We start from the raw sequence: 16,124 nt of genomic DNA, 5'->3' as shown, positions 1-16,124 counted from the left end.
TGTGTTGGTCTTGAGGACAGAGCCAGCCCAGGGCAGTGTTGCTGCATATTGCATGGATGAAAGGCTGAAGGCTGCCTCCTCTTGCAGGCTGGCTTCTGAGATTGCACCTTCTTCTCCTGCTACTCCTCCAAATCTATGACCCTTCAAGGTAAGAAAATGGTTCATGGGCAAGGGGTCTGCCTAGTCCAACCTGAAGAGAGGGGCTTCTGCCAAACAAGTGTGCTGTGCTCCAGGCTATGCGTCAGGGTGACTTGACAGTGTCCCAGCTCTCTCTGCATCCTAGTTACCTCTGAAAGCCACAGTCACCACTTTTTCTTCCTCTTTCCATCCTTCTGTATGCCATTTACCTAGCCATCCCTTAATCCACCCACCCACCCATCCACCCATCAGTCTACCTCCTACTGGGTTCTTCTTCACCAGTCTCTCCAGCTCTCTTTAATTTCCTTCCTTCCCTCCCTTCCTTCCTTCCTTCCTTCCTTCCTTCCTTCCTTCCTTCCTTCCTTCCTTCCTTCCTTCTTCCTCCCTCCCTCCCACCCTCCCTCCCTCCTTCCCCTTCCCTCCCTCCTTCCCTCCTTCCTTTTATTTGAGACGGAGTTTCACTCTTATTGCCCAGGCTGGAGTGTGATGGCGCGATCTTGGCTCACCGCAACCTCCTGCCTCAGCCTCCTGAGTAGCCGGGCACGCCTGGCTACTTTTTTGTATTTTTTTGTAGAGATAGGATTTCGCCATGTTGGTCAGGCTGGTCTTGAACTCCTGACCTCAGGTTATCCACCTGCCTTGGCCTTCCAAAGTGTTGGGATTACAGGCGCGAGCCACTGTCTTCTTTAATTTCACATTCATTTATCTACTCATCTTACATCTATCTATCCACCCACTCACTCATTCATTCATTCATTCATCCTTCCTTACATTTGTCCCTCCCGCTACCCATCCGCCATCCATCATTCATCCAGTCATCTATGTATCCATTCATCCTCCCACCTACCCATCATTCCATCTTTCCATCTTCCCATCTACCTACCCATCTACCCATCCATCCATGCAAGCATCCATCCATCCACTCATCCATCCACCCATTCATCTGTTCATCCATCCACATAGTCCTCCCTCCCTCTATCCATTTATCAATCAATCCATCCATCTATCCATCCATCCATCTACCCATCCATCCACCTATCTATTCACCAGTCCATTTACATATCTATCCACCCATCTGCCCATCCATCCATCCATTCATCCAGCACCCCGGCATCCATCCATTCATCTATGTGTCTGTCCATCCCTCCATCCAACTATCATTCCATCTAACCATCCATCTATCCATCCAGCCACCTATTCCTCCCTCTCTCCATCCATCTACTTACCTATTCTTCCCTCCCTCCCTCTATCCATTTATCTATCCACCCATCTATTCATCAATTGATTCGCCTATCCCTCCATCCATTCATCTGCTCATTCACTCATCTGCTCATCCATCCATCCATCCATCCACCCACCATGTGTCCATTTTTCTGTTAATCTGCCTTTTTTTTTTTTTTTTTTGAGACAGAGTCTCGCTTGGTCATCCAGGCTAGAGTGCAGTGGCATGATCTCGACCTCAGCCTCCCAAGTAGCTGGGACTACAAGCACCTCCCACCACAACTGGGTAATTTTTTGTATTTTTAGAAGAGATGGGGCTAGGTGTGGTGGCTCACGCCTGTAATCCCAGCACTTTGGGAGGCTGAGGCGGACGGATCACAAGGTCAGGAGATCAAGACCATCCTGGCTAACATGGTGAAACCCCGTCTCTACTAAAAATACAAAAAATTAGTCAGGTGTGGTGGCGGGCGCCTGTAGTCCCAGCTGCTTGGGAGGCTGAGGCAGGAGAATGGCGTGAACCCAGGAGGCGGAGCTTGCAGTGAGCCAAGATGGTACCACTGTACTCCAGCCTGGGCGACAGAGCAAGACACTCCATCTCAAAAAAAAAAAAGGCCGGGCGCGGTGGCTCAAGCCTGTAATCCCAGCACTTTGGGAGGCCGAGACGGGCGGATCACAAGGTCAGGAGATCGAGACCATCCTGGCTAACACGGTGAAACCCCGTCTCTACTAAAAATACAAAAAACTAGCCGGGCGAGGTGGCGGGCGTCTGTAGTCCCAGCTACTCGGGAGGCTGAGGCAGGAGAATGGCGTGAACCCGGGAGGGTGGAGCTTGCAGTGAGCTGAGATCCGGCCACTGCACTCCAGCCTGGGCGACAGAGCAAGACTCCGTCTCAAAAAAAAAAAAAAAAAAAAAAAAGAAGAAATGGGGTTTCACCATGTTAGCCAGGATGGTCTCGATCTCCTGACCTTGTGATCCACCCACCTCGGCCTCCCCAAGTGCTGGGATTACAGGCATAAGCCAGCGCACCCAGTCTTTTTTTTTTTTTTTTTTTTTTTTGAGACGGAGTGTCTTGCTCTTGTTGCCAGGCTGGAGTGTAATGCCATAATCTTGGCTCACTGCAGCCTCCTCCTCCCAGCTTCAAGCGATTCTCCTGCCTCAGTCTTCCGAGTAGCTGGGACTACAGGTGCCCGCCACCGTACCTGGCTCCTTTTGTTTTCTTTTTTTTTTTTGAGACAGAGTCTTGCTCTGTCACCCAAGCTGGAGCGAGGTGGCATGATCTCAGCTCACTGCAACCTCCACCTACTAGGTTCAAACAATTCTCCTCCCTCAGCCTCCTGAGTAGCTGGGATTACAGGCATGTGCCACCATGCTGAGCTGATTTTTGTTTTTTTTTTGTTTTTTTTTTTTTTTGAGACGGAGTCTCGCTCTGTCTCCCAGGCTGGAGTGCAGTGGCGCGATCTCGGCTCACTGCAAGCTCCGCCTCCCGGGTTCACGCCATTCTCCTGCCTCAGCCTCCCGAGTAGCTGGGACTACAGGCGCCCGCCACCTCGCCCGGCTAGTTTTCTGTATTTTTAGTAGAGACGGGGTTTCACCATGTTGGCCCGGCTGGCCTCAAACTCCTGACCCCAAGCAATCTGCCCACCTTGGCCTCCCAAAGTGCTGGAATGACAGACGTGAGCCACCCTCCCCCGGCCAATTTGCCTTTAAGACTTTATTCATCAACTTAATTTACCTATTCATCCAAACCTTCATCTGTCTCTCCAACCCATCTACCATTCACTCATCGACTGATTCATCCTTTCAGTATCTAGTCCTGTATCTATCTGTCCATCCAACTTCCAATCCCCTCACCATTTATCGGTCAAGATGCCCGCCCACCCAATACCTACCCATTCACAGCTTAGAACCAAGCCCTATGACTGAGATGGGGCACAATAATGACTCTGCCTTCTGGGATTCACAGTCAATGGGAGAGGCAAATAATCTCCCCCACCCCACTTCTCTATCCTTTTCTCACACACACACACATGCGCGCACACACACGCGCACACGCACACTCACACGCACACACATACACACACATAGGCAAACAGGAAATTTCCAAAACATTGTGATCAGTGCTAAACCCAGGGTACATTCCAAGATAAAGTTTGAAAAGTAGGCCGGGCGCGGTGGCTCAAGCCTGTAATCCCAGCACTTTGGGAGGCCGAGACGGGCGGATCACGAGGTCAGGAGATCGAGACCATCCTGGCTAACACAGTGAAACCCCGTCTCTACTAAAAATACAAAAAAAAAAAACTTAGCCGGGCGAGGTGGCAGGCGCCTGTAGTCCCAGCTACTCGGGAGGCTGAGGCAGGAGAATGGCGTGAACCCGGGAGGCGGAGCTTGCAGTGAGCTGAGATCCGGCCACTGCACTCCAGCCTGGGTGACAGAGCAAGACTCCGTCTCAAAAAAAAAAAAAAAAAAAAAAAAAAAATGAAAAGCAGGCCGGGCGCAGTGGTTCACACCTGTAATCCCAGCACTTTGGGAGGCCGAGGCAGGTGGATCACCTGAGGTCAGGAGTTTGAGACCAGCCTGGCCAACATGGTGAAACCCTGTCTCCACTAAAAATACAGAAAAGTAGCCAGGCATGGTGGCACACACCTGTAATTCCAGCTACTCGGGAGGCTGAGGCAGGAGAATCACTTGAAACCAGGAGGTGGAGGTTGCGGTGAGCCAAGATCACACCATTGCACTCCAGCCTGGGCAACAAGAGCGAAACTCTGTCTCAAAAACAAACAAAAAACAAAAAGAAAAAAGAAAAGCAGTTAAGTGGTCCGGCATTCAGGTGTCACGCACTGTGTGCCAGGATGAAGTGGCCGTAGGATGACCTCTTGTCTGCAGGACCTGCTACACCCTGACCACGCCCTGCCGCCCCCACAGGCAGAGCTGACCTGTCCAGTAATCAAGGCAATGCAGCCGGCCACCCAGCTACAGTTCACGAACCACTTGTCACCCAATGGGCAGTGCATCCTCCAGCCCCCGCCCACCCCTAGTCTCCCGGACAAAATGGAGAAAGCGCCTCCACAGCCCCAGCACGAGGGCCTCAAGTCCGAGGAGCATCTTCTGCAACAGCCTGCTGAAGCCAAGACAGTGTCGCGCCGCATCCCACGCCTCCGGGCTGTGGTCGAGAGCCAGGCCTTCAAGAACATCCTGGTAGATGAGATGGACATGATGCACGCCCGCGCAGCCACACTCATCCAAGCCAACTGGAGGGGCTATCGGCTCCGGCAGAAGCTGATTTCCCAGATGACGGCGGCCAAGGCCATCCAGGAGGCATGGCGGCGCTTCAACAAGAGACACATCCTGCACTCCAGCAAGTTGTTGGTGAAGAAAGTGAGGGCGGAGGACGGGAACATCCCTTATCACGCCCCGCAGCAGGTGCGCTTCCAGCATCCAGAAGAGAACCGCCTTCTGTCCCCGCCCGTCATGGTGAACAAGGAGACCCAGTTCCCTTCCTATGACAATCTGGTCCTCTGCAGACCTCAGTCATCCCCCCTCCTGAAGCCTCCAACAGCTCAGGGTACCCCAGAACCCTGTGTGCAGGCTCCTCATGCTGCTGGAGTCCGGGGGGTGGCCTTCCTGCCACACCAGACGGTCACCATCAGATTTCCCTGCCCAGTGAGTCTGGATGCAAAATGCCAGTCATGCTTGCTGACCAGAACCATCAGAAGCACCTGCCTCGTCCACATAGAAGGTGACTCAGTGAAAACCAAACGTGTAACTGCCCGGACCAACAAAGCCGGGGTTCCGGAGACACCATTGTCCAGAAGGTACGACAAGGCAGTTATGGGACCATCCAGAGCCCAAACCCAGGGCCCTGTGGAAGCAGAGACCCCCAAAGCCCCTTTCCAGATATGCCCAGGGCCTGTGATCACCAAGACCTTACTCCAGACATATCCGGTGGTCTCCATGACCCTGCCGCAGACATATTCAGCGTCCACGACGACCACCACCCCACACAAGACTAGCCCTGTTCCCAAAATAACAATAACCAAGACCCCAGCCCAGATGTATCCGGGGCCCACAGTGATGACCAAAACTGCACCTCACACATGCCCCATGCCCACGATGACCAAGATCCAGGTGCACTCCACAGCTTCCAGAACTGGCACCCCACGGCAGACATGCCGCGCAACCATCACGGCAAAGCACCAACCTCAGGTTTCCCTTCTGGCCTCCATCATGAAGAGCCCACCCCAGGTATGCCCAGGGCCTGCGATGGCAAAGACCCCACCCCAGACGCACCCGGTCGCCACCCCAGCCAAAAACCCACTGCAAACGTGTCTGGCAGCCACCACGTCCAACACTTCATCCCAGATGAGCCCAGTTGGGTTGACCAAGCCCTCGCGCCAGACTCGCCTGGCAGCCATGATAACCAAGACCCCAGCCCAGTTACGCTCAGTGGCCACCATCCTCAAGACCCTGTGTCTGGCCTCTCCAACAGTGGCAAATGTCAAGGCTCCACCCCAAGTGGCGGTACAAGGCTCCATCCATGACAACCCACCCAAGGCCAAGGCCACCATGAATATGAAGCAGGCCGCAGAGGCGGTGAAAGCCTCATCCCCCTCCTATTTGGCTGAGGGGAAGATCAGGTGCCTGGCCCAATCACATCTGGGAACTGGGGTCCCCAGGGCTCCAGCTAAGCTTCCTTTAGAAGCTGAGAAAATCAAGACTGGCCCCCAGAAACCAGTGAAAACTGACATGGCATTGAAGACCAGTGTGGCAGTGGAAGTGGCTGGGGCTCCATCCTGGACAAAAGTTGCTGAGGAAGGGGACAAGCCATCTCACCTGTATGTGCCTGTAGACGTGGCTGTCACCCTGCCCCGGGGACAGCCGGCTGCCCCACTGACCAACGCCTCATCCCAGAGACATCCACCTTGCCTGTCCCAGAGACCACTGGCCACCCCGCTGACCAAGGCCTCATCTCAGGGACATCTGCCCATTGAGCTGACCAAGACCCCATCCCTGGCCCATCTGCTCACCTGTCTGAGCAAGATGCATTCCCAGGCACATCTGGCCACAGGTGCCATGAAGGTCCAATCCCAAGTGCCTCTGGCCACTTGTCTGACTAAGACGCAGTCCCGGGGGCAGCCGATCATAACCAAGCGCCTCATCCCAGCTCACCAGGCTGCTGATCTCAGCAGCAACACCCATTCCCAGGTGCTCCTAACAGGGTCCAAGGGGTCCAACCAGGCCTGCCAGCACCTCGGTGGCCTGAGTGCCCCACCCTGGGCCAAGCCAGAGGACAGACGGACTCAGCCAAAGCCCCATGGACATGTGCCGGGGAAGACCACTCAGGGGGGACCATGCCCGGCAGCCTGTGAGGTCCAGGGTACGCTGGTGCCACTGATGGCACCCACCGGACATTCCACATGCCATGTTGAGTCCTGGGGAGACAGCGGAGCCACGCGTGCCCAGCCATCAATGCCCAGCCAGGCGGTGCCCTGCCAGGAGGACACGGTAGGCTCCCTGCTGGCCTCCCTGTGTGCTGAAGTAGCTGGTGTGCTGGCATCCCAGGAGGATCTCCGCACTCTGTTGGCCAAAGCCCTCTCCCAGGGAGAAGTCCGGGCAGCTCTGAACCAGGCCCTGTCCAAGGAGGTCCTGGGTGCCACTGTCGCCAGAGCCCTGCCCCAGAGCATGCTGAGCATGGCGCTGGTGAAGGCGCTGTCCTGGAGTGAGCTGCGCCTGACCCTGTCCCGAGCCCTGTCCCAGGGCGAGCTGCAGGCAGAACTCACCAAGGTCATGCAGGGTAAATTGGCCGAGGTGCTTAGCAAGGCTTTGACGGAGGAGGAGCGGGCAGCTCTGAGCCAGGCCTTGTGTCAGGGCGAGTTGGGCGCTCTCCTGAGCCAGTCTTGGTGTCAGGTGGCCCTGAGGACTGGAACCACCCTCCCCAAGGCCACCTCGAAATCAACAGGAAGCGGGGTGACTAAGACGCTGGCCCCGGCGGAGGTGGCCTGCAGGAGGAGTCCGTCGGCCGCGTGGGGGCCCTCCCTGGGCCCTGTGAGACCACAGACCAGCAAGGTCAGGGATTTCCAGGTTGGGATCTGGGGATGCTTCACCATGGGCCAACCTGCCGAGCCCTTGGAGGAGATGGGGGACGGTGCCGTCTTGTGGGGGTCACCCTGCTTATCTGTGGTCACTGTGGGAGCCTCTGTGATGGGTAGCGTCATCACCAGCATTTACCAGGGCTCCCTGATCACTGGCCCATATCCCATGCTGTCTGGGAAGATGGAGCCCAGCAGGGACTTCTCCTCAAACCTGGATTTGAGCCCCAAGTTCCAAAAGGAAAATGCACGCCCGACCCTAGAGCCTGGCACGTTGGCATCAGATTTTAATCCCGAGGGGAGTGGGGAGGGTCCCAGTTTGCTCAAGCCGTCCCACGTGCAGCCAACCCCGAGTCTGTGGCAGCCTCTCATTGCCAGTGGTGTGGGCCCAAGCATGGACCAGCCCTCCATGACCTGTGGCACGGCCCCGAGCTGCCACAAGCCACATGTGGTCAGCAGGGTGGCCTCTCACCCATCGACTGGGGAGGGCAGGGTGGCCTCGGGTAGGCTTCCGTGCAGTGTGGGTGGTGGGAGGGCTGCCCATGTTCACCAGCCTTACCCCACCTGTGGGGGCCTGACTTGGTGTCAGTCCTCAGGGGTTAGCAGGGCACATCCTGGTCTCTACCAACCCTCAGTGGCCAGAGGCCAGCAGCAGGCATCCAGGGCTTCCAAGGAGAGCCGGGGGAGGAGGTCTCAGCCCCCAAATCGCAAACAGGCATCCCCGGGTACTAGGGAGGTGATAGACAAGGGGGCCCTAAGTCCCTTGCAGGTCACCATGGTGACCAAAACTCAGGCATCCAAGACTCGTGGTCTGTTTCAAGCTTCCCCCGGCAGTGCATTGACTCAAGTTCGTCCCAAGACATCTGTCTGTGGACAGGGGAGGAATCGAACACAGGATTCTGTGTCTGCCCTGCTCTGCCCCCAGAAGCTGGCAACCGACCACCAGCTGTCCATCCTCCGTGAGCTGGTAGGTGGTTTGCCGCAGGATCGAGACAGTGACCTGGCCAGGAGCTTCTCCCAGGGCTCTGTGACCTACAGTCAGGAGAGCAATTCCGAAAGCTCCCTGCAAAGCTCTAGCTCCCTCAGCCTTTCCACCATGTCTGTGGCCAGCCTGCCTGCTGTCAACAAGACAGATGAGTCATGGGAAGGCAATTTAGAAGGGGACCTTGCGGTGAAGTCCCTTTTTCCTCCGGGGTCCATGAGGACACTCCAGAGGTTTAAGGATACGCAAGAGACTGAAACTGGTTATACATACATGACCCTACGCTTTCCCTACCGGCCCACTCCAGCCTCGGAGAAAGTACCCATTTTCCAACACAGCTCAGTGTCTAACTGCTTGACCTTGCGTGTTCACTGGGGCTCAGAGGCTGAGATCCACAAGTTCTCCTTAGACAAGAGCTCTGTGAATCTGATTGAGATGTCCCAGGCAACCATCAAGACAGAGCTGAGGAGGACTCTGTCTTTAGGTACTGTGGTCTCCACTGCATATAAGCCACCATTTGTGGCCAAGAGCTTGGCCCCAAGTGTGTCCCAGGCTACACTGGCCAGTAGGGTAGCCCCAAACCTAGGCCAGCCATCAGGGTTCAGTAGGCTGGCCCCAAGCCTATCCCAGCATGTAGCATCCAGTAAGGTGTCCCCAAGGCTAACCTGCCCATCTATGGATAATTGGGTGACACCAAGGCTGCCACACTCCTCTATGCCTAATAGAGTGACACCAAGACCAGCACAGCCATCTATGGTGACTAGGTGGTCCCTAAGCCGAGGACACCCATCAAGGACCTTTGGAGTGGCCTCAGACCAAGGTCGCCAATCAGTGGCTAACTGGGGGTCCCAAAACCTAGCCCAGTCATCTATGGACAGTGGGGAGTCCTCAAGCCTAGCTCAGCCATCTCAAGCCCTTGGGGTAACCTCAAACCTAACCCAGCCATTTCAAGCCTTTGGGGTATCCCCAAGTCCAGCCTACCCATCTCAGGCCATTGGGGAGTGCCCAACCCTGGCTCAGCGGTCTCAGCCCACTGAGGTGTCCCCAAGCCCAGACTACCCATATCAGCCCACTGAGGTGTCCCCAAACCCAGGCTACCTATCTATGGCCACTGAGATGTCCCCAAGCCCAGCCTTCCTATCTATGGTCACTGAGATGTCCCCAAGCCCAGGCTACCCACATCAGCCCACTGAGATGTCCCCAAGCCCAGGCTACCCATATCAGCCCACTGAGATGTCCCCAAACCCAGGCTACCTATATCAACCCACTGAGATGTCCCCAAGCCCATGCTATTTATCTATGGCCACTGAGGTGTCCCCAAGTCCAGGCTACCCGTATCAACCCACTGAGATATCCCCAAGCCCAGCCTTCCTATCTATGGCCACTGAGGTGTCCCCAAGCCCAGGCTACCCATGTGTGGCCACTGTGGAGTTCCCTAGCCTGGCCCAGCCATTTCAGCCTACTGAGGTATCCCCAAGCTCAACCTACCCATCTATGGTCACTGGGGAGTCCCTAAGCCTGGCCCAGCCATATCAGCCCACTGAGATGTCCCCAAGCCCAGCCTACCCATCTCAGCCCACTGGGGAGTCTCCAAGCCTGGCCCAGCCATCTCCGACCATCAGAGTGTCCCCAAGCCCAGCCATGTCATCTCAGACTGTTGGAGTGCCCCCAAGCCTAGCCATGCCATTTTACACCATTGGAGTGTCCCCAAGCCTACCCATGCCATCTCAGACCATTGGAGTGTCCCCAAGCCTAGCCATGCCATCTCAGACCACTGGAGTGTCCCCAAGCCTAGCCATGCCATCTTATACCATTGGAGTGTCCCCAAGCCTAGCCATGCCATCTCAGACCATTGGAGTGTCCCCAAGCCTAGCTCACCCATCTATGGCCATTCAGGAGTCTCCAAGCCTGGCCCAGACTCCTCAGGCCACTGGGGAATCACCAAGCTTGACCTGGCCATCTCAGGTCACTGGGGTGTCCCCAAGTGTAGCCCAACAATCTGTGGCCAGTAGGGTTTCCCCAAGCCTAGCCCAGCCATCTCAAGCCAGTGGGATGTCCCCTAGACGAGATTACCCATCAGTGACCTCCAGGGCATCCCCAAACCAAACTCACGCATCTATAACCAGCAGGATATCCCCAAGCCAAGCTCATGCATCTGTGACCTGTAGAGTGTCCCCAAGCCAGGTTCATCAATCTACACCCAGTGAGGTGTCCCCAAGCTTTGCCCAGCTATCTCAAGCCACTGCGATGCCCTTAAGACTAACCCATCAAACTATGGCCTGTGGTGTATCCCCAAGCCTAGCCCAGCTGTCTCAAGCCACAGGGATGTCTTCAAGTCTAGCCCACCGATCTATGACCTGTGTGGGGTCCTTAAGCCCCGCCCAGCCATCTCAAGCCATTGGTGTGTCCCCAAGCCTAGCCCACCCATCAGGACCCCGTGGGTTGTCTCCAAGCCTAGCTCATCCATATGTGGCCAGTGGGGTGGCCCCCCGCTTAGTCCACCCATCTCAGACCACTGCAGTATCCCCCAGGCAAGCCCAACCATCTGTGGTCTCCAGCCCAGGCAAGACATATTCATCCTATACCCTAGCCCCCAGCCTAACCAAGCTAGTCATAGCCCCTGGCCTATTCCCACCATCTGTGGCCCACTGGGAAGCCCTAAGCATGGCTCAGTCACCCCCGGACTCTAGGTTGGCCGCAAGCCGATCCCAGCCATCTATGGTCAGTGGTATGTGTCATGGCCTTAATGAGCCATGCTGGGGCTCTAGCCTGGATTCAAACCTGCAGCGTTCAAGGGTGAACTCAGTAGCCCTGTGCCTGTGTCACCCATCAGCGTTTGTTTCAGTTAGCCCGGGTGGACCATATCCCTCTGTGGCTGGAAGTATGGACCAGGGTCTGAACCAGCCATCCCTGGGTACTGGGGTGAACCTGTGTGAAGAGCCCCTGATGGTTAGTGAGATGGTATCCAGCCCCCCGGACTTCAAGTTCAATGACTTGTGCCTTGGGTTCCATCATCCGCCCAGGGTTGGTGGGAGGCATGTGTGTCAACCCTCTGTGGTTAGTGTTTCAACACCAAATCTCTCCCATGCTGATGAGGAGGTCTGTCATGTAGGCCAGCAAATCACGCCTCTGTTCAGGGGTGTGGCTACAAGACATCCGCAGAGGCCCTTTGTTGATGCTATGGTCCTTAGTGGGTCTCAGGGGACCACGTCTCCTGGCCTAGCTGGGAGTTCCTCCTGGAGAACCATAGCAACTGACATGGGCCAAAGTGAATGTCAGGTGGCTTCCCTTGCATCCCAGGTCTTAGAGGTGGGTGCCTCTTTAACACATCCCTCTGGAACCACAGGGATGGCCCCTAGCCCCTCTCTGGCTTCAGTGCCCAACAGAGTGGCTGTGACTCCGTCTAATCTTTCCTTGAAAAGCGTGGGCCCCAGCAGCTCCCAGATCAGTGTGGTTATTCCAAAAAACGTAGACCGCAGGCACCCTTCTGAGGCACCCATGGTCCCACCCAGTTACCATCAGAGAGATGGGATTCTTCAGGACTCCCTGAGGAGCCGGGCTGGTCTTGGTGCGGCAGGGGGTTTCGTAGCCAGTAGGATGAGCATGGGCGCAGTCCCAGGCACTCTGCCCGGTGGCATGACCTCCAGCCTTCCCCCAGGGTCCACCATCCGAGGCATGGGTCAGAGCCTTCCCGAAGGCTCTGTGTCCAGTTGGGTGGTTCCCAGCCCGATGGCAGACAGCAAGAAGCCGAATCTATCTGTAAGACCCTTTGCTAGGGACTTGCTCCTAGGTTCAGTAATGAGTGGGGTGAACCCAGGTGTCTCTCCTGGATCTGTGCCAATGATGGGGGCCTCTAGTGTGGCTCAGAGCTGCTCCGAGGGGTCCGTGGTGATTGGCATCACTGCCCCTCCTTACCACAAAGCCCTGGCTAGGGAGAGGTCTATAGCCCCCTTGCAGATTCCCCACACCACCAGCCTGGCTCCAGGTCACTCCTCAGCCCCGGCAGCTAGTGACACAGTCAGGAGTCTACACCGAGTGCCCATGGTTCTGTCAAGAGCCTTACAATGGAGCCAAGATGCCGGGATAATGCCATCTGGCGCCACAGGGGACCAAGCCGAGCTGGGAGAATTGGATGGGCCTCTGTCCCAAGTGTCAGGATCAAGCAGATCCAATGACCTGATCAGCAAAGCTGGGGTCACTGGCGCAACCCCGTGGATGTACCCCAGTCCTCCGGGAGCTGATGGGGGCCGCGATCATAGGTCCCTCTCTGAGAAAGGGACTCTTCCCCAAGGCCATACACCATTGTTCAGGGAGGTGGCCCCCAGCCATGCTAGTGGCATGGTCCCTGTCCCTTTCCAGGCCCCGGGTTTAGCCACTAAGACCCCCTCCGTTTATCAACAGGGGTCTGTTGCTCATGTCATACCCCAAAATCACTCTCGGGGTACGGTGGCTTCTAATGTATTCTCAGGATCACCCCAGCTGGCCCGTGGCAGTACTGAGGCTTTCAGATTGCCTTCAGGGTCTGTGGACAGGATGGGGAATCCTAGTCTTCCTCAGAGGTCAGGGACCTCCAGCATGGTCTCACATGTGCCACCATATCTGTCCTCGGCTAGAAGGGCATCGTCCAGTCCCTTCCGGACAGAAGCTGTCCCCATTCCACTCCGGAAAGCAGTGTCTGGAAACCTGGCTCAGAGCAGCCGCTGGGACTCCATGGACCCTAAAAATTCCTCCAGATCCGGGCACGGTAGTATTGTTCCCGAACTGCTAGAAAGTTCTGTGGCCAGGGTTAGGCCCTTCCAGTATGTGCAAAGACAACCATCCCAGGCCTCAGCCCGAGGCGGTACAAACTTCACTCGTACGCCCTCTGCAGAGGTAAGGCCCATCATCTGCACTGGGGAGATAGCGCCGTCTTCGGCCCTGGGAGTTCGGAGGGTGTCTCTAGGCTACCAGTCTTCCCCGAGTGGTTCCCTGCCGCCCCTTGTTAACCAGGAGTCACCGTGGGGATCGCAGGACTCCTATAGCCCCCAGAATCCTGCCATTAGTCACAAGGCATCCCTGAACTCCACTATACTCCAGGGCCCCGTGGACGCTGGTGTGGCTAGTGGCCAATCGTGGAAACGCGTGTGGGAGCCAGCCAGGGGTGCTGCGTCCTGGGAGACCCGGCGCAACAAGGCAGTGGTGCATCCCAGGCGGTCGGGGGAGCCGATGGTGTCCATGCAGGCTGCAGAGGAGATCCGCATCCTCGCAGTGACCACTATCCAGGCGGGCGTCCGTGGCTACCTGGTGCGTCGCAGGATTCGAGTGTGGCACCGGCGGGCCACGGTCATCCAAGCTACTTGGCGCGGCTACCGCATGCGGCGGAACCTGGCACACCTCTGCAGAGCCACCACAATCATCCAGGCCGCCTGGCGCGGCTACAGCACCCGCCGGGACCAAGCCCAGCACCGGCAGATGCTCCACCCCGTCACGTGGGTGGAGCTGGGCGGCGGGGCCGGGGTCATGTCTGACCGAAGCTGGGTCCAGGATGGCAGAGCCAGGACAGTATCCGACCATCGCTGCTTCCAATCCTGCCAGGCAAAAGCTTGCGGCGTCTGCCACTCCCTGAGCTCCAGGATCGGGAGCCCGCCCAGCGTGGTGATGCTAGTGGGCTCCAGCCCTCGCACCTGTCATACCTGCGGACGCACCCAGCTCACCCGCGTGGTGCAGGGCATGGGCCGGGGTGCTGGAGGCCCCGGGGCAGTGTCTCGGGCCTCCGCCTACCAGCGGGCTGTCCCGAGTCCCAGGCAGCCACATCACAGGGACAAAGCGGCCACAGCCATTCAGTCGGCCTGGAGAGGTTTTAAGATCCGCCAGCAGATGAGGCAACAGCAAATGGCAGCAAAGATGGTTCAAGCCACCTGGCGAGGCCACCATACCCGGAGCTGTCTGAAGAGCACAGAGGCGCTCTTGGGACCAGCGGACCCCTGGTCCAGCTCACAGCACATGCACTGGGCCAGTTCACAGCACACGCATTGGCCCGGCATCTAGGGCCCTGGCTCCCTGCAGTGGGGACTTTGTGGGAGGCACTCGTGGCTCTCTGGGTCTGATGAATAAAGTCCTCCACAGCCTAGATCTTGGGTGATGTGTTCTGGGTTAATGGAAGTGGCTTGGGGATAGTGGGGGAATCGGGAGCATCCCAGAGGGAAGAGAACTCTGAAGTTTCCAACCATGCAATATGCATCTGGGGTGTGTGGCCAGGATGAGGACCTCAAGTCTTTCCTGGAGGTCAGGGGCCACCAATGTGGTCTCAGCTGTGCCCCTGCCATATCCACCTACAGGTAGTGGGGTGGTGTCCAGCCCGTCCCAGATGGAAACTGTCCCCAGTGCGCTCTAGCAATGTGTCTGGAACCTGGCCCAGAGCACCCTCTTCGAGTCTCTCATCCCTAAAAAAATTCTGCGGGATTGCTGGGTGCCGTGGCTCATGCTTGTAATCCCAGCACTTTGGGAAACCAAGACGGGTGGGTCACCTGAGGTCAGGAGTTAGAGATCAGCCTGGCCAACATGGTAAAACCCCATCTCTACTAAAAAAAAAAAAAAAATACAAAAAAAGGCCAGGCACGGTGGCTCACACTTGTAATCCCAGCACTTTGGGAGGCCGAGGCAGGCGGATCACCTGAGGTCAGAAGTTCGAGACCAGTCTGACCAACATGGAGAAACCCCATCTCTACTAAAAATACAAAATTAGCGAGTCGTGATGGCACATGCCTGTAATCCCAGCTACTCAGGAGGCTGAGGCAGGAGAACCACTTGGACCCAGGAGGCAGAGGTTGTGGTAAGCCAAGATCGTGCCATTGCACTCCAGCCTGGACAACAAGAGCTAAACTCAGCCTCAAAAAAAAAAAAACAATTAGCCAGGCACGGGGGTGCATGCCTGTAATCGCAGCTACTTGGGAGGCTGAGGCGGGAGGTCCTTTGAATCCGGGAGTTCGAGGATGCAGTGAGCTGTGATTGTGCCACTGCACTCCAGCCTGGGCGATGGAGTGAGACCCTGTCTCTAAAAAAAAAAAAGGGCACAGTGGCTCATGCCTGTAATCCCAGCAGTTTGGGAGGGAGGCTGAGGTGGGTGGATCACACTCGAGGTCAAGAGTTCGAGACCAGCCTGGCCAACCAATGTGATGAAACCCCGTCTCTACTAAAAAATACAAAAACTAGCAGGGTGTGGTGGGGGATGCCTGTAATTCCAACTACTCAAGAGGCTGAGGCAGGACAATTACTTGAATCCGGGAGGCAGAGGTTGCAGTGAGTCGAGATTGCATCACTGCACTCCAGTCTGGGTGACAGAGCAAGACTCCGTCTCAAAAAAAAAAAAAAAAAAAAAGAAGAAAAGAAAGAAAAAGAAATCCGTAAGAGAAATGCTAGAAGGTTAGAAGGTTTCAGTCATGGCCGGGAGCGGTGGCTCATGCCTGTAATCCCAGCACTTTGGGAGGCCGAGATGGGCGGATCACGAGGTCAGGAGATCGAGACCATCCTGACTAACACGGTGAAACGCCATCTCTACTAAAAATACAAAAATTCGCCTGTAGTCCCAGCCACACGGGAGGCTGAGGCAGGAGAATGGCGTGAACCCGGGAGACGGAGCTTGCAGTGAGTGGAGACCGCGCCACTGCACTCCAGCCTGGGCGACAGAGCGAGACTCCGTCTCAAAAAAAAAAAAAAA

At 56.4% G+C, this 16,124-nt stretch overlaps 1 protein-coding gene across 1 annotated transcript; it reads left to right on the top strand.

The window, feature by feature from the left end:
- The first annotated feature begins 135 nt into the window (after positions 1-135).
- IQCN (IQ motif containing N) lies at positions 136-14,537 on the top strand. The gene is given in 4 exon segments (XM_025366940.1): positions 136-148; positions 4,283-4,389; positions 4,391-7,423; positions 13,505-14,537. Coding segments are annotated over 4 exon segments (4,104 nt in total). The 3' UTR covers positions 14,456-14,537.
- The last annotated feature ends 1,587 nt before the right edge of the window (positions 14,538-16,124 follow it).

The sequence above is a fragment of the Theropithecus gelada genome, chromosome 19 (genome assembly GCF_003255815.1).
Source record: "Theropithecus gelada isolate Dixy chromosome 19, Tgel_1.0, whole genome shotgun sequence".
In the NCBI taxonomy this organism is placed as follows: domain Eukaryota; kingdom Metazoa; phylum Chordata; class Mammalia; order Primates; family Cercopithecidae; genus Theropithecus; species Theropithecus gelada.
Note: the sequence above shows the minus strand (reverse complement) of the source record. Positions and strands in the feature narration are given on the sequence as shown.